At 39.5% G+C, this 26,359-nt stretch overlaps 1 protein-coding gene and 1 pseudogene across 1 annotated transcript; both read right to left on the bottom strand.

The window, feature by feature from the left end:
- Positions 1-9,783: 9,783 nt before the first annotated feature.
- On the bottom strand, positions 9,784-11,064 carry LOC140520130 (glyceraldehyde-3-phosphate dehydrogenase-like; annotated as a pseudogene).
- A 9,038-nt stretch (positions 11,065-20,102) lies between these two features.
- LOC140521707 (uncharacterized) lies at positions 20,103-25,115 on the bottom strand. Its single transcript, XM_072637012.1, is given in 2 exon segments — positions 20,103-24,710; positions 25,030-25,115. A coding segment is annotated over 1 exon segment (2,055 nt). The 5' UTR covers positions 24,706-24,710; positions 25,030-25,115; the 3' UTR covers positions 20,103-22,650.
- Between the last annotated feature and the right edge of the window lie 1,244 nt (positions 25,116-26,359).

Raw genomic sequence — 26,359 nt, 5'->3', positions numbered from 1 at the left:
AAGATTTCTCCTGTGTACACAGTGGAGTATACAAACAAATTTATGAGATTCAGACGATGGTCTTCCCACCATTATTGCTTTTATTAGCCTTCTTTCCAGTGTGAATTCTGTGGCGAATAATGAGCTACCTCTTCCAGAAAAAGGCTGGTCCTCATTGAGGACATTCATTAGTTTTCTTTCCACTAGGAATACTTGGTGAAAAGGAAAAGATAATCTGCAGCTGCACACCTTCCCAGCAGTCCAGATAGGGCTTGTTTGCAAGGTGAAAGTTCTCATGTCTAAAAAGCTCTACTGCCCATCTGAATGGCTTTCCACATTCATTACAGGAATGTGGTTTCTATTTCATGTGAATTTTGTTGGGAAATAATAGGTGACTTTAGCTTGAACACTTGTCCTGTTGATTATATTAATGAGATATGCCCTCTAAAATATATTGTCTCATGTGAAATGATTATTTATTTCATATTAATAACCAGTTCATGAATTAGGATTAACCTATTTCCCTCTTTCTATTTCCTTATTCAGAAATCATGCCCTGTAGTTGATTCAGCTAGCCTGAAGGGCAGGGCAAGTATGAGGATGAGATAAAATCTTTGGCAAGATTTAGTCAACTAGGAAAGTTTAGATCTGACCAAAATTTAGAGATTTTACTCCAGGTAATCTAGACTTTTACTCTGGATTTTGCTCTGGCCCAAAGTCAGAAAGGTCTGAGAGGAAGTGGACTTCCCTCTTTTCCAGACTGCACTAGGCAAGGGTGATCTGGATAGAAAGAAGTCTCTTTGTCAAAGACTGAGTCAAGTCATGTCCCCAACCCCTCATTAGAATAAGTCCATCTCTCTTTATAATACTCATCATCATTAAGTTAAAAGCAATCAGAATTAATTTATGCCTCTTGATAACATCCACTTACCTGAGGGCATGTAATTGTTCATCAACTTCCATGATTCAACTTTCATTTCCAAGACATAGCTACTTAATCATATTTTTATTAATGATTCACTAGTCATAATTAATTAAATGATCACCCCAAAATTATGTCTCTTAGACTTTGTTTTCATCAAATTTTTACAGTAAGGGGAGCTTGTACATAAAAGATTTTTATCACATTGAGTTTCATTCCAGTGTGGATTCTCTGGTGTATAGCAAATGTGGAGTTGTATCTGAAAGCTTCTCCACATTGATTACATTCGTAAGATTTCTCTCCAGTGTGGATTCTCTAAAGTTCAGCAAGTTTGGAATTGCCTCTGAAAGCCTTTCCACTTTCATCACATGCATATGTTTTCTCTCCAGTGTGGATTCTCTGATGTACTACAAGACAGGAGCAGTGCGTGAATGTCTTTTCACACTGATTACATTGATAGATTTTCTTATCATTGTGAATACTGCAATGAATAACGAAAGATGACTGTTGACTGAAAGGTCAAACACATTCATGACATTCATGTGCTTTCTCTCCAGTATGAGTTTTTTGACAGAAAATAAGAGATGACTGTTGACTCATGTCTTTTCCACAATGATGACAATCATAAGTTTTCTCTCCTGTGTGGATTCTGTGAAATGCAGCACAGATTTCTCTCCCAGTGAAGTCACAGGGACCATCCCTCATTAAGATTTCTTGGTGAGTTTCTTTCACAGAAAGCCTTACCTTTTCATTAGTCTCTTTCATTTCAGCTCTAATCTTTTCTTCTGCAAGAAACAAACAGTAAAACATATATACAGAGACACATGTACACACATATATAATTATAATCCCTTCCCTCCATTGCAAGAAAGTAAACTAACTAATCTGTATACTATTTCTCCAGGTAAACGGAAAAGTCTTCACATTTAAATGGATGGAATCAATCATTTGAAAATGCCATTATCTAAAGAACATCACACATAATCACATCAGATCATAAACACCTGTGATACTGGCAGACCCAGCAATCTCCTTACATTCTTAAGTAAGGTCATGAGTTCAGAATGACTGAGTGACCAGACCAATATCCCTGCAGCTGAAACTCGACCTCCACCCATCCAAATTGGCATGTTCCCTCTAAAGAAGTAGATAGCCTTTCTCCATCCTGCTTGCTATTGTTTTTAAGAAACAATTATTTCTGCATGTTTGACTTTTCTCTCCCTCTCTTTGAGTCATCCTATTCTTTGAGACACAAAAATATTGAAATGGCTCCAATTCATAACCCTAAAATGGGGCTTGAAGTTCAAGGGAGAAGAGACAATAAATGTGTCAGACTTCACTGTTGCCTTATTTTATGAAATTGCCATGGCAACTTGAGCAACCACCAACTTGATCAGTCAGCAATCATCAACATTGGGCTAAAGCCTCCACAAGTAAGAAGTTTAAGACTCACTGAAGGCTTAGATGATAGTGAGCCTGTATTATCAATAAAATATTTTAAAATTAAACCATGTATTTTTAAAAAGAAAATAGAATTATGCATGTAATAGACAACAGTATACTGTGAACAGGACTTTTATAGGAACTGAAGAATCAAAAATTCTGGTGACTCACTTGATTGCAATATTCACTTGACTGTGGAGCTTTGTAATTGACCCTGCAACATCTCTGAGGTATTTCTGAAATTTTTCTCATTCTTGTTTTGATTTTGATGTTTTTCCCTAATTCTGCTCTCCTTCACCATTACCAGCTTCACTCCTTGAGGCCCCTCATGTATCATTCTATCCCATTGTACTAGATGTCTTTCCACTTCCAAACACTCTCCTTTCCCTGGATGAGCTGAGACCAAGGTTTCTGATCTCTTGCTTCTTCTCAACCATCTCCATGTTTTTATGCCAGATTGAGAGCTCCTTGACACCAGGGACTGGCTTTTCCCTTCCTAAAGATTGGTGAGTTGCCTAGAATACTAGAGGTGCTTAATCCACGTTCATTGACTGATTGATAGGGTCCAAGGCTGACACCAGGCCCAATCTTCTACCTTAATCCCTGCATTCTGGACTGTGTCTTATTAGGCAAATGCAGGTTCTAGCCTCAGCTCTTTCTCTCTCTCTCTCTTGCACTTTATTTCCTATTTGAATGACTTTTAGTTATTGCTAACCCTGATGGAACCTAACCTGACTTGTAGCAGAAGATTGCAGAAACTGCTTTAGCAGCTCCTGAAGCATCTCCTGCTATGGGACATTAGGGAATGTCTACTTCCCTGTTCCCCAAATGGAAAGTGCCTGTCAGCTCAATGAATCTGGTCTTGGATTAATTACAAGTAATGAAACAGCCTTTAGTAGTACTTAGATGCTGCTGAAAAGAGAGAAAATCATAAAACCAGACAGCTTGGGTCCACAATTACTCAAATTTCAGAGTGGACCTCCCTGTGGCAAGGATATCATTTGCCATCTCCCTAACTTACTCTCTTATGGTAGCTAGGGGGTGCAGTGAAGAGAATACTGCTTAGGAAGACTCAGGTTCAAATCCAACCTCAGACATTTAATAGCTTTGTGACCCTGGGCAAGTCACTTGGACCTCTTGCCCTAGATTTCTTCATCTGTAAAATGAGCCTGAAAAGGAAATGGCAAATCACTCCAATGGATTTGCCAAGAAAACCAAAATGGGATGATGAAAAGTCGGAAAGGACTGAAAACCACATGACTGACTCCCTACCTCATTCACGACAGCAACTTTTCCAATTATTTTCACTCTTTCCCAACTCTTCCTTATTGATGCTCCCACTTTCCACCCCCCACTCTCCTTCTCAGTAGAGAAATGTGCCTTCTATTTTTTCTTTGAAATAATTGGATATTTATCAAGAGCTATCTTGTGCTCCTGCTCTGTCATACATTAAGTGCTGTTATTTTTTTCATTTTTGATATCCCCAACAGAGGAAATTGTTCTAGTTCTGCTAGTTAAGCAAACTCCTTTCCATGTGTAAATCATCCCACTTCAGGACATCATCTTCCTCAGTATGCTGCCCTTACAGCATTCTCTTTTTTCACTACTTCTCTGTCTCTCCCACACTGATCCCTTCCCTACTGACACAAGTGCCTATGGTCACATGGTCCATTCAATCCAAGAGATATTTTCCAAGATCTTTCTTCCATTTCTTGGCTGAAAAGTTGGAGATGTCCAATTACAACTGGTGTCTCCAATTCCTTTGCTCTGCTTTCTCTGAAATTCTCAGTACCCTAGCTCCCAATTTCATTGTTCAGCTGAAATTGCTCTCTCCAAAACTACCAAAAATTTAAAAGTTGCTAAATCCACTTGCCACTTTTTCGTCCTCATCCTTCTTGCCTGCAGCCTTTGACATTCAATCAATCTCCCTCTATTTATCTCCCCCCTCTCTGTTTTACTGATACTCCCCTTATTGTTCCCCCAATAAAGCTCATTCTATTTCCCCCAACCCTCAATCTTCCTCCTTTCAGAATTTTCTCCAAGGCATCCTCCCAGTAGGACAGACTCACAAATGAGGGGTCATACACGCCTCACTGACTCTCAAACACACACTCCTGACCCCCATATTCAATCTGCTACAAATACCTATGACTCAACCCAGGTAGCATCTCTTCCATACACCCCCTTCTCTGCCAACACTGCCACTGTCTGGCTTCAGGCCCCAAATACCTCCCATCTGAGGCATTTCAAGAACATTCTACTTGCTCCAACTGTCTCAAGTCTCCCCCCACTCCAGTCATTCCTCCACACACTTATCAAAGATTATCTTCCTAAACTTCTTGATTGATCAGGTTACCATGTCCTCAACATCCTCCTGTGGCTCCCCAGGAAAAGGATCAAATAAAAATCATCTCTAAGGCTATTAATCACCTACCCTTTTTTTTTTTGCCTATCACTCTCTTACTCTTCTAATTTCCTTTCACCCATCAAACATGCTATAATCCAGTGGTATACGCCTCTGTTCTCTTCCATCAACAGAAAGGACACTCCACCCCCTGACTGGGATTTCCATGCCAGCTTCCATGAAGCCCCATCTAGAGCCTACCTCCACAATAATAAGCCTTTCCAGTCCTTCTTCATTGTAGTACCTTCACTCTCTCATTGAGTTCCAATTTGTCATTTCCATAACAAGTTTCTACATTGTTGGGGGCATGTCCTCTGCCCAACCAATCTGTGAACTCCAGGAGAGCAGGGGATGTTCCTTGTATCTCTTTATATCCATGGTGCTCAGCAGAGAGTCTGGCCCATAGCAGAAACTTATTAAATGTTCACTGACTTAAGAAAAGCCTAAGAAAGTATCCATATTGGAAAGCCTAACCACCTTTTTCACTTTCAAGGAAGGTCCATGCCCACAAATTCAAAACACTGAATTTTTTTAAGAACATACATTTATCAGTAGAAGACAGCTTAATGACCATGGTGTCCAACTTCCTTATTTTGCAGAAGAGGATACTGAGGCTCAGTGGGATTAAGTGATTTGTCCACAGACCCACTGCCAAAAGTGTCTCAAAAAAAATTCTAAATCAAGTACTCCTGCTTCCATACCTAGCACTTACTTTGCCATAATAAAAATCACAGCTCTCATATAACTGCTTTTGCCTCACTCACCTGGACAGCAGCTCCTCAGGTTTTCTTGTTCCAGATTCTGTGGTGATTCCCTTTCCTCAATATAAGAAAGCAAATATTCTTCGGGAATTGGAAGCCCTGAGCATGGGGAAACAGGGATGAGCATGGAGAAAAAGATGTAAGTTTGTCTGCTTTACGGAAAAGAGTGTACATACAAAGTTACTCCATTTTGAGAATCACTCCATCACGTTCACAATATCTGGCTTATTTTTCCATTCATGGTTGTAATGCAAGTAACCAATAGAGAATATGCCAGATCTTCCTTGAGCTCCAGCAAATGAGTCTTTGATGTATATCAGCTTTGGTTCTGTCTCCTACTCAACTCCTCACTCCCTGAAACCTATAAAAATCTTGGTACTGTTCATTGAGGGATTCATTACCTCTTCTGGTGAGATTCTCCTGTTGGGAAACACAATGAACCATACTTAGTCAAATTCTGATTCTTGGCAAGTCTGCTGTTCCTGCCATTGATGGGGGTATGAGATCAAGGAGCACAGGATGGTTCCCAGATTTCTTTAAATGTGGTTTCCATAGCATTTATATTGGGAAACATTGGGGAGAGGTGTGGGAGAAGATCATGGAGCCAATTTGGAATCAGAAAATTGGATCTTGTTGCATCTTCTTCATAGGAGGATGGTCTCATTACATAGATTTCATTATCTAGAATTTAGAGGCAGCCTGTTGTGCAGAGGAGAGAACTCTGGGCCTGGACTAAGAAATATCAGGGTTTAAATCTAGCCTCAGATTCTAGCTGTGTACCTCTGAAAAATTTACTTAACCTCTGTTTTCTTCAGTTATGCCAAATGTCAAATGGGGATAATAATATCACCTAATAACATAATATTTACAGAAAACACTTAGAACAGCACCTGTTGGAAATCAGTTGAATAGAAAGGTTTATCCCCTTCCTTCCTTCCTCACTATCTGTACTGGAATGTGGAAAGCAAGTAAGGGAGATTGAGGACAAATGTGTCATACTACGCACAACTAGGAACTATGAGATATAAATTGTTGCTTCTCAAATAAAGGATATCCTAAATACTTGGCACTTCCCAAAGAGGAATGAGATGCAAAGAAAAGTCAGCTGAGCAGTTTTCAGAGTTTTGGCAGGCAAAATTCCTGACCAAGGAAAGGTTAGATATTTGGGATTAGTTCTATGTCTGAGATGCTTCAACACTGATCTGATCTTTGACTTCAAGAAACCTAGAATTGGCAAGAGACAGCTTCAGAAGCAACAAGGAAACTGTCATGCTATCTTCACACAATAAATATACTGAACTTTTATAGGAAAACCAGGCAGCAGGAGGACCCTGTCTCTTGGACACGGGAGATCAGCATATTTTTCTTTCTAGTAATTAAGAAGTGCTCCAGAACCAGCACACTGAGTGATAATGATATTCCCTTTGAAAGCAGACTGAAATAGGCCAGGAAAATGTCCTTACCCAAAAAGAGTAGATTGTGGGCATTCTCCAGCACGACCTCCTTGTAAAACTCCTTCTGAGGATGGTCTAAGAGGTCCCATTCCTCTGGAGTGAAGTCCTCAGACACATCCTGGAATGTCACCAGCTCCTAAACCATCGAGAGTCACAAGATTTTGACGTGAAAAAGACTCCAGAATTCAGGCAGTCTAAACCTCATCAAGTGAGAAGAGGAAACTGAAGGACAAAAAGGGGACTGACCTAGAAGTCTTATCCTAGTTTAGTGAGAATCAACATTTAAAACCATAGACATTAAGTGCTCAATGAAAAATTGAGAAAAGTATTTGATAAGAACAGTTGGAATAAAGTTGAGGAATGTCTTACTATGTAATGTGTTTCTCTGTGGAATCCGTGACAAAGTGTGTTTTATTTGTGAGACAGAAGGGTCTCTGGAGGAGAAAGAAAGACAATGTGAAATTACTTCCACATCAGAAGTGATAAAAGCTAGGTTGTGAGATGCTGCAAGTACAATGTATTCTGGGGGACTGGGGCGGGTGTAGAATGTTTGATTATAGAAAACAGAGGAAAGAAAAAGAAAAGATCTACTTAATTTCCTGAGAGCCTGAAACAAAATCTTGTCTAGATAAAACATGAAAAGGATTCATAAGCCATACTAATTACAATCTGGAGTGAACTGAAAGATATTAAACTTTCCAGCCAAGTGAAGGGGAGTTATATATTGTTACACTTAGGGCTTGATATATGGCTATGATGTATCATGGCCAAAACATCTTATGCTTTCACTTTATGATTGCTTTCATTTGTCAATAACATATATTTCCTTATGAAAATGTTTAGTTACATAGTTGGTCATTTTTGTTGTTCTTTGTTCTCAAAGCAGACCAAAATGACATCATTATGTCAGGGTGGAAGTACAATATTTCCAACCATAGATGATCAGGCATTAAGAGAAGATAGAAGGCTCTACCACAAGTTGTGAAGAAATAGTCCATGTGAACGTTTAGTGGAGAGATGGCTCTGAATCTGCACATCTCATTAGTCTTTGGAGCTACTGCAATTCTATTTTGCTAGTACAGTACAGTATGGCAAGTTCTTTGACATGGACAGGCCATCCTGGTTAGTCTTTTGCCAGTGTCTCCATGTCTCACAATTGATTACAAAATTCTTCACAGAGACCTTAAGAACGTCCTTGTATCACTTCTGACCACCTTGTGAGTGCCTTTTTTGCTTGTGTTCTCTGTGAAATATTCTTTTAAGAAAACATACTTTTGGCATTTGAACAACATGACCAGTCCTTCAGAGTTGTGCTCTCTGCAGCAGAAGGTGAATGCATGGCAATCTAATTTGAGAAACAACCTCAGTGTCCAGTACCTTATCTTCCCAGGGGATGTTCACACTTTTCATAAGACAATTCAAATGGAAATGATTCAGTTTCCTGGCATGGTGCTGGTATACTGTTCAGCTTTCACAGACATGCAACAATGAGGTCAGCACAATAGCTCTGTACATCTTCAATTTGGTAAGCAGCCCAAAACCTCTTTTCTTTCACACGTTCCTTGGGAACCTCTCAAACACTAAGCTGTGTCTGGCAGGGCAGGTATCTAGTGTTAAAATGAGTTATCTGAAATAGAAAATAATCTGAGGTACAAAATTTGCTAGTGAACAATTATTTAATTGTAAGAGTTGACAGGTTATCTTTAAGTAAGGTGTACTAATTTCTCAGCAATTTGTCACAAAGATGTGATTTACAGAGCTTATTTTTATAACAGAAGAGGAAGAAAAAAACACAACTATCTTAGGGCACATATTTTGAACATAATCCAGTTGGACAAGGTAGGTCATCTGACTACTTACTCCTGCCAGGTTTTCTTGATCCAGAGTCATCCTGTCTCTCTCAACTTGTCTGTCAATGTGACAATACCCCAAAAGTGCCTGCTGAATTTTGCAGCCAAAAGTATTACTTTAAAGGAGCCTATAATTTGAAGAAAGACTGGAAAAGAGGAACTTGTGCTTTGTACTGAGCACTCATGCCCCATGTTCCAGCTGCCAGAAAGGCAAGCCTAAATTTAGAAGATTACACTACTCCATGTAGAGTTCATGTCTTGCTGGAGAAAATGTAAAAAGGAGCCTATCCACTAAACTGAACAGAGGAACTTAGGCTTTTGTCAACCTCTTTACTCTAGCAGCCAGAAAGGGGAATTTAGCCTTAGAAAACAGTTGGATAATGCCATGATTATTTTAGTCCCATGAAGATATTTGTCTTATCATAAAGTATCTGCTACTAAATGATAAAGTCTTATCAATCTATATTAAATCTATAGAAAATGCAGTCTTACAAAAATATCTATTCTAATTTGGCTTAGCTGTTAGGGTTAGTTTTTCCCAAATAAGGGAATTTAATCCTACAATGAACCTAAAAATAAATCAAAATAATTAAATACTAACAGACTTAAAGGTTAATTGTTTTCACAACCTCATCACCTCTGTGTCTTACTAGAAAGCATGCTGTCAAAGAAAGTGAACTTATTCAGAGGATTCCAGATTTCTCCATTTGCTGTAAACAATGGATGTTGCCATGCTGAATGGGGGAGAACCTCTATTTTTTTCTTTCTTTATTTTTTTTTTGCAGATAATGTGGTGACTTTATTGGTGGTAGACAATACAGGACTCTAGGCTTCTCCCCCATACTACAGGGGTGTATTGGGACAAGGATGTGAATGGGACGTGGTATCCCCACTACAGAATGTAAGTTAGAAATGTAGGCTCCCCAGTGGAAGAACTCTTTTTTTGCCTGGGGATGAAGATCCATGGCTTTAAACTTTACTGTCTGGAGGCCATGTAGACCATGAGGTCCACTTCATAGTTGCTATAGCCATACTCGCTGTCATACCAAGAAATGAGCTTGACAAAGTGGTCATTGAGGGCAATACCAGCACCAGCATCAAAGGTGGAAGAGTGGGTGTTGCTGTTAAAGTCACAGGATACAACCTGGTCCTCTGTGAAGCTCAAGATGCCCTTCAAGGGTCCTTCTGATGCCTACTTGACTACTTTCTTGATATCATAATATTTGGCATGTTTCTTCAGGTGGCAGGTCAGATCTACAACAGATATGCTGGGAGTAGGAACACAGAAGGCCATGGCTGTGAGCTTGCCATTCAACTCAGGTATGACCTTGCCTACAGCCTTAGCAGCACCAGTGGAAGCAGGGATGATGTTTTGGGCAGCACCACGCCCATCACTCCACAACTTACGAGAGGGGCCATCTACTGTCTTCTGGGTAGCAGTAATGGACTGTAGTCATATGTCCTTCCACAATGCCAAAGTTGTCATGAATGATCTTAGCCAAGGAGACCAAGCAGTTGGTAGTGCCGGAAGCATTACTAATAATCTTAAGGGAATTACCATATTTCTCATGGTTCACTCCCATTACAAACATTGGGGCATCAGCAGAAGGGGCAGAGATGATGACCCTCTTGGCTCCACCCTTCAAATGAGCCCCAGCCTTTTCCATGGTGGTAAAGACTCCAGTGGATTCTAGATCATACTCGGCTCTAGCATCTCCCCATTTGATATTGGTGGGATCCCTCTCTTGGAAGAAGGTAATGGCTTTTCCATTGATCACCAGCTTCCCATTCTCAGCCTTAACTCTGCCTTTGAACTTGCCATGAGTAGAGTCATATTGAAACATATAAACCATGTAGTTGAGCCCAATGAAGGGGTCTTTGATGGCCACGATGTCTACTTCACCTGAGGTGAATGCAGCCCTGGTCAGCAGGTGCCCAGTACGGCTAAATCCGTTGACTTAACCATCTTGTTTCTGGGATGTGGCTGAAGTAGCAGATCCTGGCACCTGAGCTTGGGAGAAAAGCTAAAAGTCTATTTTCTTTATTCTGTAAACATTTTTTAAAAATATATTTTGTTTTCCCACCAATTACATATTAATTTAATTAAATGCTGGTTGTTTTATAAAATTTTGATTATATCCCTCCTTCCTTCTATTCCCAACAAATCCTGTAGCAGCAGAAGCCACAGAACAATGGAGAGGAGGAGATTTCTGTTCCAGAGAGACCTGAAAAACTGACCCGAAAGGTCCATCGCGTACCGGACCCAAAACAGAGCCCAGGCCTGCCTTGGCCACGCGGCACCAAGAAGAGCAGATCCAAGCAGGTTTCAGGGACAGAATCTCCAGCGGCAGCACAGGTCCCTCCACCCAGAGGCGCCAAATATCAGTGAGAGGGTCTTTTTGGCTGGCCAAGAGGGGAGTAGGGTGTCCCCATAACTCAGGCCCCCTCAGGAGGCAGCAGCAGAGGCAGCAGCAGACAGGGGCTCCCAAAGCAGGCTGGAACTGAGCCCTGTGTGGTGGCCCTGTCCCCACCTGAGCAGCTGAACTTAATCTCACACTGAATACTAGCCCTGCCCCTGCCAAAAGCCCTAAGGCTGAGAAGCAGCATTTGAATCTCAGACCCCAAGCATTGGCTGGGAGGATCTGGAGGAGTGGTGGGTGTGGAGAGGAAACTCAGAAGTCAAGTAACTGGCTGGGAAAATGCCCAGAAAAGGGGGGGAAAAAATAAGACCATAGAAGGTTACTTTCTTGGTGAACAGATATCTCCTCCCATCCTTTTGGATGAGGAAGAACAATGTTAACCATCAGGGAAAAACATAGAAGTCAAGGCTTCTATATCCCAAACATCCAAAATAAATATTCAGTGGGCTCAGGCCATGGAAGAGCTCAAAAAGGATTTTGAAAATCAAGTTAGAGAGGTGGAGGAAAAACTGGGAAGAGAAATGAGAGAGATGCAAGAAAAGCATGAAAAGCTGGTCAACACCCTGCTAAAGGAGACCCCCCAAAAATACTGAAGAAAATAACACCTTGAAAAATAGGCTAACTCAATTGGCAAAAGAGGTTAAAAAAGCCAATGAGGGGAAGAATGCTTTAAAAAGCAGAATTAGCCAAATAGAAAAGGAGGTTCAAAAGCTCATTGAAGAAAATAGTTCTTTCAAAATTAGAATGGAACACATGGAGGCTAAAGACTTTTTGAGAAACCAAGAAATCACAAAACAAAACCAAAAGAATGAAAAAATGGAAGACAATGTGAAATATCTCATTGGAAAAACAACTGACCTGGAAAATAGATCCAGGAGAGACAATTTAAAAATTATAGGACTACTTGAAAGCCATGATCAAAAAAAGAGCCTAGACATCATCTTTCATGAAATTATCAAGGAAAACTGCCCTGAGATTCTAAAACCAGGGGGCAAAATAAATATTGATAGAATCCACCAATCACCTCCTGAAAGAGACCCAAAGAGAGAAACTCCTAGGAATATTGTGGCCAAATTTCAGAGTTCCCTGGTCAAGGAGAAAATATTGCAAGCAGTTAGAAAGAAACAATTCAAGTACTGTGGAAATACAATCAGGATAACACAAGATCTAGCGGCTTCTACATTAAGGGATCGAAGGGCATGGAATATAATATTCCAGAAGTCAAAGGAACTAGGACTAAAACCAAGAATCACCTACCCAGCAAAACTGAGTATAATACTTTAGGGAAACAATGGTCTTTCAATGAAATCGAGGACTTTCAAGCATTCTTGATGAAAAGACCAGAGCTGAAAAGAAAATTTGACTTTCAAACACAAGAATGAAGAGAAGCATGAAAAGGTGAACAGCAAAGAGAAGTCATAAGGGACTTACTAAAGTTGAACTGTTTACATTTCTACATGGAAAGACAATATTTGTAACTCTTGAAACTTTTCAGTATGTGGGTATTTGGTGGGATTACACACACACACACACATACACACACACACAAAGAGAGAGATAGAGAGCACAGATTGAATTGAATAGGAGGGGATCATATCTTAAAAAATGAAATTAAGCAGTGAGAAAGAAATATATTGGGAGGAGAAAGGGAGAAATGGAATGGGGCAAATTATCTCTCATAAAAGAGGCAAACAAAAGACTTTTTTAGTGGAGGGAAAAAGAGGGGAGGTGAGAGAAAAACATGAAGTTTACACTCATCACATTCCACTAAAGAAAGGAATAAAATGCACACTCATTTTGATATGAAAGCCTGTCTTATAATACATGAAAGTGGGGGAGAAGGGGATAAGCAGGGTGGGGGGGATGATGGAAGGGAGGGCAGTGGGAGGAGGGAGCAATTTGAAGTCAACACTCTTGGGGAGGGACAGGATCAAAAGAGAGAATAGAAGCAATGGGGGGCAGGATAGGATGGAGGGAAATATAGTTAGTCTTACACAACATCACTATTATGGAAGTCATTTTCAAAACTACACAGATATGGCCTACATTGAATTGCTTGCCTTCCCAAAGGGAATGGGTGGGGAGGGAGGGATGAAGAGAAGTTGGAACTCAAAGCTTTAGGAACAACTGTTGAGTACTGTTCTTGCTACTGGGAAATAAGAAATACAAGTAATGAGGTATTGAAAGTTATCTGGCCCTATAGGACAAAAGAGAAGATGGGGACAAGGGAAGGGAGGGATGATAGAAGAGAGGGCGGATTGGTGATTGATAGGGGCAATTAGAATGCTCGGTGTTTGGGGGCAGGGGGAGGGGACAAATGGGGAGAAAATCTGGAACCAAAATTTTGTGAAAATGAATGTTAAAAGTTAAATAAATAAATTTTAAAAAAAAAGAAAATTAGTTGGAAACTTTTAAAATGATTGATATACCTTTCTTCTTTCCTTAAGCAAAAATAAACCTTTAAAATTGGAATTCATTAAAGCTGAGTTGTTACCAAAATATTCTTAAGTAGTATGAATTTCCAAAGTATTATCACAAACTCAATTCTCAGTTATTGCAGAATTCCTAGATATCACAAAATGTTTTACTAAAAATGGTGTTGGAATGGAATCTCACATTGGTAACAGTAAGAGACTGACTCACAGAACAGCACTACTGTTTTTAAAAATCCTTTCAAACAATGGGAACATCTTAAGGTGACTCTCAAAGAGTTTACATAAAATTCTGCACATGTTCTAATTTCAGATGAAAACAATATTCGATTTCCCAGTAAGATTACACAAAAGGGCTCATGTATTTTGCTGGTCACTTGCTATTGATCACAGAAGTTTACTATAGAAGGAAAAAGCAGGGACATGTGACATACGAAATATGACAGGATAAAACATCCTTTACTCTGTTTAAATTCAGATAAGAGTGAAATTAACGCAGACAACTATACCCAAATTCAAACTCAAAACAAAAAATAGTTATGGTCCCAAATGCCTTTTACCTTAAACTGCAAGTCTCCCTCATCACAGCTTAGAGTCAGATACAGTTATTTCCACTCTGATAGAGTTACAATGAGCAATAAAGATTTGCCAGGACACACACACATAAGGGATTCTATTTAGTATCTTTCCTTCTCAAATTTAAAACTCATCTGATGTAAAAGTAAATTGTTAAAAATCCTTTCTTTCTATTACAATTTCTGACCAAGTCATATTCATTGTTTAGGAATTACATAAACCAAGTTCCTTTCCTAGGGCTGTCTTGCCCACATGAATGGGAATACTGTTCTGAATGGGCAGAAAGAATCTAAATAAAGTTTTGACTCCATTCCCTCCTTTCCACGCATAGTAATCATTTAACAATTTTTGGTTTCAGCATTAAAACAATGCTGCCAAGTAATTTAGTTAGCAATCTACAACTTCATAGAAGATAGTCAAATTGTTTTAGCTACAACTTTTTAACATGCAAATGTGGAAATATCTGATTTTCTAAATGGCTATTACAAAACATTATATGACAAGGTTAGCAGGACAGATAAAGTAACATACCTACTTTTACACAATTTTCTCAACATCTTTTCAGTTTCAACAAAATTCAGATTAAAAATTGCTTTGTCTAACACCACTTCTGGATTACAGTGGTCACTCAGTTTTCACAATCCAAGAGAAATTCAGAAATACAATCTTAGAAATACAGTTTTAATACAACAATAACTTCAGACAGAATTATTTGCATGTCCGGAAATGATTGATCTTATTACTTTCAGTAATTAAAACCACCTTAAAGTTAATAATTACATTAGAGAGAGATAATAATACAGTGTGTAACATATCAATCATTATGTGAACCATTTTGGCATCATTTTATCATTTTGATCCCATAACAACCATAATTATTTTTACTTTAACAAATCAGAAAACAGGTCAAACAGACGTAAAATACATTTTGCAACTGAAACAGAGAAGTGACGCTTGCCAAGAGCAGAGAAGCTGGTGTCCCAGCAGCGGTGATTTTTGCAGGCAAGAGTTTAGTGAATGCTTGTCACAGGCCTGATCTATCCACCTTTCTCATTCTCCCACGGCTGCAGAATTTACTGAGGCTCAGGCACTTTGCAGCTGCTGGGACAGGGTGGGCAGAGTGTATAGGACCTAGGTGACATTTCCAAGCTTTACCTAGAAAGGTGGGTTAAAGGATACCCAAGGGCACAGGACTGTTGGAATCATTGCGATTGCTGCCCCTACACTTCTCCTACATTTTCCTCTCTATAATTAGATCTGGGATGAGAGGAGTTAACATGAACTCCTGTAGTTGCTAAAGAATCCCTGTTCTGAAATACTCCCTTAACTCTAAGAGGGAGTGGGGAATGTTAGGTGATCAGGATTAGCAAGGTGAATTTCTAGGGCTAACCACAATCTTGGAGGTATTTTTTTTTTTCCAGTAATTTCAAATGATCAGTTCCCGAAATTTTTTTAAGATTAATCTCACAACATACAAGTCTGCGAAAATGATTTTACCTCATATGGTTCAACTTTCCATTCTAATTCCACGTTGGCCAGACCAGAACAACAAGGAAAAGTGTTAAAATTTTGTTTCTTTCCCCAGCTGCAGTCCTGGATGTCCAGCTGCTTGCATTTAAATCTTACAAGATAACAGACTCATTCACAGCACACACGAGAGAGAGAGAGAGAGAGAGAGAGAGAGAGAGAGAGAGAGAGAGAGAGAGAGAGAGAGAGAGAGAGAGAGAGAGAGAGAGAGAGAGAGAGAGCAATTAGAAGCTGGTCACTTTGTAGGTGAATTGTAACTCTCCTCTTCAAGACCAGAGTCCTTAAAAGGAAAAGTGGGGAGGGGGAAGAAGGAGGCAAAGGAGCCTTGAACAGAGGTTGCCTTCCTCAGGGCTAAGGCAGGTAGGGGAAGGTGAGGGGGAAAAGAGCGGCTAGGTGCCATCATCTTCCCCAGATCAGAGGCCTTCAAGGGAAGGGGGAGGGAAGAAGGAGGACAGAGGGGGAATTGGACCCAGAGAGTGAAGGGAAGGACAGACTGGAGAACTTTGAAGAAGAAAGGAATTTGGCCAGTACTGGGCTAGCACAGAAGCGGCTCTGCGAGGCCTAAAGGGAAGAGGCTTCTCTCTCTTGTTCTACCTCAGCCACATCAGCAAGCCCAAGATGAAACATTCCTGCTGCTGGCTACAGGTTTTGTTGGCCTTGAAACAGAATTTGGTTGTAAGATAAAGCAACGTTGACCTGTCCAAAAGAGCCCTGTGGTAGCCAAGAGAATTTACAGCTATCTTTAGTTGATTGACACTAGTGCTGGCAATAGCTGTGATCATAAGGTGGGTAACAGCTTGACATATGAGAAGCAGGGGTCTTATCAGCCAGATTTCTAACTTTAGTTGCTTTCTTTTTAACTGACCCATAGCTAGCTGATTTTCCTAGATCGATGCTCAAAGGAGACCCAATTAGCACAGGGCAATTTATCCCAAATTGGTCTCCGCCCCCAATGTTAGCTTGAAAGGGAATTTTTGGATGTCAGTCAAGCTAGTGGGAGTCCTTTGGAAGCTGGAAGGGAGAGGACTTACACGGACCCTGTCAAGACCCAGGACTCTAGGAAAAATGGATCCTCTGGCACCTGAGTCCTGGCGTTGGTGTGATGAGGAAATGTCCATCCCATTCCTCAGTTCCAATCCACCCTGGACACCAATACTGTTGACCTGAAAGTTTAGTTGAAGGAGAGGCAACAGGCCAAATGCATACATTTATTAATTCATTCCCCTTAAAGCAATGGTTACATAGTACTATGGAGCTGGATATTATCTGACTGTTGATACAAAAATTGGCCAGGCTTTAACCTGTTTTAGAACAAAGAAGGTGGGCTCCGTCCTTCAGATTTATGGTCTCTATGAGTGATTAATTAGACCATTAGAAAGGAATTTCTTAATTGCATAGGTTGTAAATACAATAAGAGAACAAGAGTTTGACAAAGTTTCAATTGAAATTAAGACCCAGGATGTCTATGTTTTCTTTACCATTAATATGCCATAACATAGTATATGTCCACAAAATATTAAGAAAAGGAAAATGTCCCATTATTCAGAAAGAGTGTCTTAGGTCAAATTAAAGGTCTCTTAAGGAGTGTTAAGTGAGCCCTATTTGGCTTTTGTTGACATAGGAAGAGGCATTCTCTGAGTTTGCCTCAGAGAGAACAAAGAGATTATTGGAAATTTATATTAAATATTATAACCTGACACTAGTTTTTTAGGGAGCACACACCTTTCTGGTCTCCATGTACTAAGGATCAGTGGCATCAGCCTCCACGTTGTCACACATGAATCTCCATCTCCTGATGCTGCATGTTCACTAGTTTCCACCACTGCCGCCCCCTGCTCCCCCACTCCACCCCCCATTCCTCGAGTACTGTCCCTCCTTGTCTCAAAGTTTCCTGATTTCATTAGCTTCCTTCAAGAAGCCTTGCTTGGTCCATTATCTGTTTATTTCTTCCAATTTACCTTGTATATAGATTTTATGTAGCAAACAAGGAATCAAATGGTTTTTTAAGAGTCTGCTTAGTGCTAGGCACAAGAACTTTACAAATATTATCTCATCAAATCCTAACAACCCTGCTAGGTCCTCATGATGGGGAAAATTTGAAACCCTAAAAGGAGAGATCCTTGAACTTCCCCACATATTTCAGGAACCCATCATCTGGCCCACTCTAGCCCACCAGGATTACTGAATACTCCTTCATCCCATCTAGGCTCCTTTCTCTGTTAATTCCAGGCCACCTCAAGATACTTGCCACTGCCAGATGCCATCTACATCATCTCCTAGTCTTTCTGTATAAAAACATCAGTCTCAACCTCATCAAACGCAGATTCTTCAAATCTTGCCCACTTGTACTGGTGTCACAAATAGTGCAGACTCACCAGGCATCTGACTGGCGTCTATTGATGACACAATAATATTGCTATTTGGACTGAAAGGTCTGAGTGGTTAAATTCCTTTGAGGACCACCCCCAACCGTGTCCTTGGATTTCAGGACTACTAGAACACCTACACTGCAAGAATGTCAACTCCATTTTACAGTGGAGAAAAATGAGGCAAACCACTCAGTGGCTGAGGCAAGATTTGAATGATTCAAAGCCAATCAATCTATCCCCAATATTTCCTAGTGATTATGCCTTCTCTGGGTGTGGGGGTCACATAATTGTTTGCAAATTGTCTATTTTCTTTCTCCATTCTGGGAATCGCAAAAGCCTACCACTTGCTTAGAAAAGATCTGGTGTTTAACAAAAACTTTTTGACTTAAATACTTGACCAAATCCTTTAGAATGTGAGCTCCCTGTGGGGAAGGGTACCTTGATTGGTAACCCCAAATCCTAACACAGAGCCTGGCATGTAATCTGGGCTTGTTGAATTGACATGATGGAGTACCTGGACAAGAAGGACTGGAGTCATTTTCTCATTTTCTGCATTCCAAGATTTGACTATCAATTTTATTGAAGGAAGGTAACCAATTTTGAACTTGTTGGAGTCTATTCAGACTGAATTTGTTCAAAGGTGTAGGAAATGTCATACATATTACTCTAGGTGGAATTTCATAATTTTCGTAATCAGTTGCCACACAAATTCTCATAAAACTTGGATATTATAAACAAACTTGCAAGCTCCGCCTCTCCAAACCTTTCTTGACCTGTTAGACAACTTAATTACTCAGTAAAACACTTAACTACTTTAGAATTAGAAAACCTCTACTTTAAGCAACTTCTGTCCCAGGGCTGATAAGATTCTGTAACCTAAACCCTTTGGTCATTCCCCACAAAATTCCCCAAATACGGAGAATCTATGTCTTCTCTGCTTTTCGCCAAGCTAAGTTATTACTTTATTTTTTTAATTTAATTTTATTATTATTATTTTTTAATGTTTAACAATTACTGCCATAAAATTAAGATTTTATCCCCCCCACGCCTACCCCCCGCTGCTAACCCCTCCCTCCCCATGACCGCATACAATTCTGTATAGGTTCTACATATACTTTCCCTATTGAGTACATTTTCACTATAGTCATGCTATGCAGTCGAACTAAAATAAATGGAAGAAATCATATAACAAATCAAAACATGATACACAAAAACACACACACACACAAACATGATCTGCTACATTCTGCGAATTACTTCCATATTTCTTTCTCTGAGTGTGGAAGGCATTTTGCCTTAGAAAACCACCATTGGGATATTTTTTTTTTAAAGAAGTTCTTGCATTATTACGAAATTCCAAGTCTACCAGAAAAAACTCTCGCACACTGTGGTCATTGCTGTGCACATAGGTCCCCTGGTTCTGCTCCTTTCACTCAGCATCAGATCATATAAGTCCTTCTAGGCCTCTCTGAAGTCTTCTTGTTCATCATTTCTTATGGCACAACAGTACTCCACTACATTCATATACCATAATTTATTCAGCCATTCTCCAATTGATGGACATCCCCCTGACTTCCAGTTTTTGGCAACTACAAAGGGTGCTGCTATAAATATTTCTGTACATGTGGGACCCTTTCCCATTTTTATGATCTCTTCAGGATTACTACTTTATTTTTTAAAATAAATATATTCATTTAAATACTTAGCATTTTGTGAACATTGCAATCACATTCTCCAACAGTTTAATTCATCACTTTACAGCATCTAGATCAAAAGAGAAGTTGATTTCCAAAGAATACACGTGCATCACCCAACAGGTATGATTTTTAAAGTTCACATTACTTACCAAATATTTCCCAAAACCACAGTAAAATTTTAAAGCATAACAAAAGTTATATTACAGATTTGAAACAAATTTCACTGTTTTGGCAAGAATACCTTAAAAAAAACTTGGTGACACTGAAATGACATCAATTCCATTGAATATATTTTCCAAGTTATCACCTTACATAGAAAGCATTTGTCCAGCTACGATTTTAACACTCTAGATGTATTGTTGTCTTTTAACAAAATATTTATAAGAGAACATTTTGTTCCAGCAAAGAACATGAGCACCCATCAACTGGAGAATGGCTAATGAAATTACAGCATATAAATTCAAAGGATTATTATTGAAGAATAATGACAAACATGAGGATTTCACTGGAAACAGCTGTATTTTTAGGGAATTCATCACAGTAAGTAATTTTGGATGTTTAATGAGGTCTCTTAAACTGCAAAATCTAATGAGATCTTGGGCAAGAGATTTAACCTTGTTAATTAGATCCCTAAGTTTTATCTCCAGCAAGATTTTTCCAATGTATGCTTAAGTATGGTTCAAATCCAAGGAAAACCTTTTAATACCACAGTAACAATTCTATCTTCCAACCACTGCCTCCAAAGTTGCTCAGTTTTATGAAACCAAAAACTGTAAAATATTCTTACAGGGAAAAAATGTGGGAGGGTGACATTCTATACAATCAATCCAAACATGATATGGAGGTGACTGAGGCTCAGATCCTAAATTTCTCACTGCAAAATTCAAACTCAAATTTAAGAAATCAGGGAAAACCATTAGACCCTAAAGATATGATCAAAAATAGCATGGCTTATGGATAGGAACTGGAAGTGATGCACACATTTAGGGGATTAGATGTGGTAGACAGAGTGCCTGAAGAGCCACTGACAGCAATTCCTAATATTGCACAGGAGGCAACAACTAAATATATTTCAAAGAAAAAGAGCAACAAAACAAATTAGCTGTTTGATCAGACCTTACAAATAGCTGAGTAAAGAAGGGAAAAGCAAAGGGGAGATTTCCCCAAATGAATTCATAATTTGCGAGAATAGCAAGGAGAAATAAGGTTTTCTTAACTGGGCATTGCAAAGAAATGGAAGAAAACAACTGAATGGGAAAGACAAGAGACCTTTGCAAGAAAATTTGAGCTATCAAGGGAGTATTTCCTGAATATATGGGCATGAGAACTTCTGGAGCCAAGGTGAGGCACTCACTTGTCTGGGCTCTTCCAGATTCCCTTGAAAACAACTTTGCAATAATGGCCCAGAACCAGTTTTGGAGCAGTGAACCACATTACCAGTCTAGGACGGCTTGTAAGGTGAGCAGGAAAGGTGTCTCGCTACAGTGGGAGAGTGCAGTTAGGTGAGGAAGCCAGTGACAGGTTTCACCCTAGGATGCCATAGCACATGTTAGGGAAGTCATGAGAAACTTTAGGGATTCTGAGATAAATTCAATCTCTTTTTTTGGGCTTCATGCACTATATGAAATGTACTATGTCTAGTGAGGTCTGTGCTGCAGGGAGAAAACATTACTCATTAATTAGATCCATGAGTTTTATCTCCAGCAAGATTTCTTCAATGTACACACTGGAATACACAAAAAATTGAGATTCAGGTGATGACCTTCCTACCATTACTGCTTTTATAAGGCTTCCTTACATTGTGAATATTGTGCAGTCTACTGACCTGCCTCTTCCAGGAAAAGGCTGGTCCTCCTTGAACACATTGATAAGTCTTTTCTCCACTAGCAATCCTTGATGCAAAGGAAGAGATGATCTCTGGTTGCAGACCTTTCCAGAGTCCAGAGAGGGTTAGATCATAAGGTGAAATTTCTGATGTCTACAAGCTCTATAGTGCTTGTAGAATGTATCTCCACATTCATTATGGGAATAGTTTCTCTCCCATGGGATTTCTGATAGGAAATATCAGAATAACATAATGACTTTAGCTTGAACACTTTTCATATTGATTGACTAATTACATATGTCTTGTAGAATGGATTCTCTGATGTGAGAGAAAAGAATGTTTCTTCCATATAAATAAACAATTATTCAGTTAGGACAAAGCTTTTTCCCCATCTCCTCATTCAGAAATTGGCCAGTGTAGGTGATTCAGTCAGTCTTTCAAGGGCAGGGCTGATGATCAGATGAAATCTTGGACAAGACTTATTCACCGGGGAAAATTTAGATCAGATCAAAATGTAAAGGGATTTTATTATAGGTTAGTTCTGGCCCACTGGGTTTTAGTGAAACAGTTCTGAGTTCTACACCCCACTGGTCTAGACTGCACTAAGTAATGGTGATCTGGCTAGAAATAAGTCCCCCCTGTCCAAAACTGAGTCAAGATTCAGGCTCCTCCCACCCAGTCTCTCATTAGAATAAGTCCAAATCTCATAATATTCATTCTCATTAAGATTTAAGTAATCAGCATTGACTTATGCCTACAGGTAACTCCCACTTAGCTAAGGGAATGTAAGTTTTGAGAGGTCTCCAGAATTCATGTTTGCTTGGCAAGAGACAGCTAAATGACCATTGTTTTATAAACTGTAAACAAATCATAATTAAATAATTACCAAGAAACGATGTCTCCTCAAATTTGCTTTCATCAGATTTGTATAACAAGGTGAGTGTATATAAAAGTTTCAGTTATATTATATATCTATCCAGTGTGAATTCTATTATGTGCAGCAAGTAGGAAGTCTAGTTCTGAAAGCCTTCCCACATTGATTACATTGATAAGGTTTCTCTCCAGTGTAGATTCTCTGATGTAGACTAAGTTTGGAGCTCTCTCTGAAAGCCTTTCCACATTGATTACATTGATAAGGTTTCACTCCAGTGTGGATTCTTTGATGTAGACTAAGTTTGGAGCTCTCTGAAAGTCTTTCCACATTCATTACATTCATAAGGTTTAATTCCACTGCAGATTCTCTGATATACAGCAAGAGATGAGCTGGAACTGAAGACCTTTTCACATTGATTACATTCATAAGGTTTCTCTCCAGTGTGGATTCTCTGGTGTAAAGTAAGGTGGGAGTTTCGTCCGAAGCCTTTCCACATTGATTACAAGGATATGGTTTTACTCCAGTGTGGATTCTCTGATATAGACTAAGTTTGGTGCTCTCTCTGAAAGTCTTTCCACATGCATTACATTGATAAGGCTTCTCTCCAGGGTGGATTCTCTGATGTATAGTAAGTTGGTAGTTTAGTCTGAAAGCCTTTTCACACTGATTACACTTATATGGTCTCTCACCAGTGTGGATTCTCTGATGGGCTGCAAGATTGGAGCTAGACCTGAAAGTCTTTCCACATCGATTACACTCATATGGTTTCTCCCTAGTATGAATTCTCTGATGTACATCAAGTAGGGAGTTCAGTCTGAAAGTCTTTCCACATTGATTACATGTATGTGGCTTCTCACCAGTGTGGATTCTCTGATGGGCTGCAAGATTGGAGCTAGACCTGAAAGTCTTTCCACATCGATTACATGTATGTGGCTTCTCACCAGTGTGGATTCTCTGATGTGCAGCAAGTAAGGAGTTTCGTCTGAAAGCCTTTCCACATTCATTACACTCATACGGTTTCTCCCCAGTGTGAATTCTCTGATGTGTAGCAAGTAGGGAGCTTAGTCTGAAAGTCTTTCCACATGGATTACATTTAGGTGGCTTCTCACCAGTGTGGATTCTCTGGTGTACAGCAAGAGTGGAGTTAGAACTGAAAGCTTTTGCACAATCACTACATTCAAAAAGTTTCTTTCTATTGTGGATTCACTCATGTGAAACAAGTAGGGAGTTTTCTCTGAAAGCCTTTCCACATTGATTACATTCATAAGGTCTCTCTCCAGTGTGGATTCTCTGATGTGCAGCAAGATTGGAGCTCTTTCTGAAAGCCTTTCCACATTGATTACATTCATAAGTTTTCTCTCCAGTGTGGATTCTCTGATGTACAATAAGTTGGTAGTTCTCCCGAAAAGCCTTTCCACATTGATTACGTTCATAAGGTATCTCTCCAGTGTGGATTCTCTGATGTACAGCAAGATTTGACCTGTATGTGAAAGCCTTTCCACACTGATTACATTCATAAGGTCTCTCTCCAGTATGGATTCTCTTATGTACAATAAGTTGGTAGTTCTCCCTAAAAGCCTTTCCACATTGATTACATTCATAATGTTTCTCCATATGGATTTTCTGATGTAGAGTAAGATGGCCTTTAAATCTGAATGCATTTCCACATGGATTGCATTCATAACCTTTCTTACCATTGTGGATTTTCTGATGTTGAGTAAGATTGGAGCTCTGTAGCAATGCCTTTTCACGTTTATCATATTTATAAAGTTCCTCTCTAGTCTCGATGCTCTGATGTACAGCAAGACTACAGCTGCAACTCCCAGCCTTTCCACACTGACTGCATTCAGGAGGTTGCCTCTCACTGTCAATAATGTGATGAATAAGGAAGGAGGAGTGTTCACTAAAATGTATACCACATTCATGAAGCTCATGTGGGTTTTCTCCAGTACAAATTTTTTGACAGTCAATTAGGGAGGACTGCTGACTCATGTTTTTCCTACAATGATGACAACCATAAATTTTATCTCCAGGGTGAACTTTCTGAAAGACAGCACAGATTTGTCTCCTAGTGAAGTCACAGGGACCATCACTCATGAGGTTTTCTTGGTGTGTTTCTTTCACAGAAATACTTAGCCTTTCAGTAGTCTCTCTCTTTCCAGGTCTAATCATTCCTTCTGCAAAAAAACAAATCGTGAAACATATTTACAGAGACACAGGTACACACACACACAATTATAAACACTTCCCTCCACTGGAAGAAAGTAAACTGATCTACATGATACTTCTTCAGGTAAAGATAAAAGTCTTCCAAGTTAAATTGACACAATCACAATGTTTGAAAATGCCACTACTTCAGATTTGCAGAATAACTTGACTTGGAAAGACCTTCACAGACAATCACATTGGATCCTCAGAAACACCTGTGAAACTGGCAGACCCAGAGTTCTTGCTACAACCTCAAGTCAGGCCATGAACTCTGAATGGCTGAGTTACCTGAAAAGTATCCCTGCAGATGACATTAGATCAGCAACCCTGCAAGTGGGCATATTTTGTCCACAGAATTTGATGGCCCTTCTCCATGGCACTTACTTTTGTTCAATTTTTTTTAAAGAAGAAAGGTTTTATTTTGGCACTTTTTTCTCCCTCTCTTTGGGTCTTCCTATTACCTGAGACACAAAAATGTTGAAATTAGACCAAGTCATAAGTGTACAATGGGGCTTTAAACTCAAGGGAAAAGAAGAGTCAATCAATGTAGGTGGCAAACTTAACTGTTGCGTTATTTTAAGAAACTGCCATGGCAACTGGCAGCCTTGAGCAATCACAACTCTGATGAGTCAACAGCCAGCAACAATGGACCAGAAACCCCAGCAGAAAGAAGATTAGGACTCACTGAAGGCTCAGGCACAGGTAGCTTTTTTTACCAATAAAGTATTTTTCATTACAATATGTACTTTGAAAAAACAAAACAATATTGTGCATGTCATAGACAACAGTATTTATAAACATAAATTTTATATGCACTGAAAAACCAAAAATTGAGGTGACTCACTTGATTGCAATATTTGCTTTAATGAAGAGCCCTGGAACTGATTCTGCAATATCTCTGAGGTATACCTGGATTTGTTCTCACTCTTGTCTTGATTTTTAAGCTTTTTTCCCCTAATTCTACTCTCCTTAATCTATTATTACATTCACTCCTTGAGTTCCCCTTTATTCCACTGTATCCCATTGAACTAGATGTCTTTACACTCCCAAACACTCTCCTTTCCCTGGATTAGTTAAGACCAAGGTTCCTCATGTGCTGTTTCTTCTCCACCATTTCCATGTTCCTCTGATAGACTGACAGCTCCTTGACCTCAGGGACTGCCTTTTCCCTTCCTAAAACTTGGTGAGTTGCCTAGAAAACTGAAGGTGCTTAATCCACGCTTATTCACTGACAGGACCCATGGTTGATACCAGGCCCCAGCTTCTGCCTCAATCCCTATATTCTGTTTTTTGCCTTATTTGGCAAATGCAGACCTGTTTCTCACTCTTTCACTTTATCTCCTATTTGTGTAAACTTTGTCTGGTTCTAAACCTGATGGTACCTGAGCATGCCAAGAGAGAACACTGCAGAGACTCTTTTTAGGCTCCTGAAGCATCCCATACTAAGGGACACCTAGGAATTTCTAATTAGCACTTGGCCAAACTGAGAGTGGCTATCAGCTCAATGAATCTGGCCAACAATTCTCCAAGAAAGCGCCAAAGATTGGGTCTCAGAGATCAAGGGAGGAACACAAGTTGATAATTTAGGTAAAGCATATCCTTGGATTAATTCTAAATG

This window comes from Notamacropus eugenii, chromosome 1 (assembly GCF_028372415.1).
Source record: "Notamacropus eugenii isolate mMacEug1 chromosome 1, mMacEug1.pri_v2, whole genome shotgun sequence".
Classification (NCBI taxonomy): Eukaryota; Metazoa; Chordata; class Mammalia; order Diprotodontia; family Macropodidae; genus Notamacropus; species Notamacropus eugenii.
The sequence above is the reverse complement of the archived record's forward strand: the minus strand, read 5'-3'. Positions and strand labels throughout refer to the sequence as shown.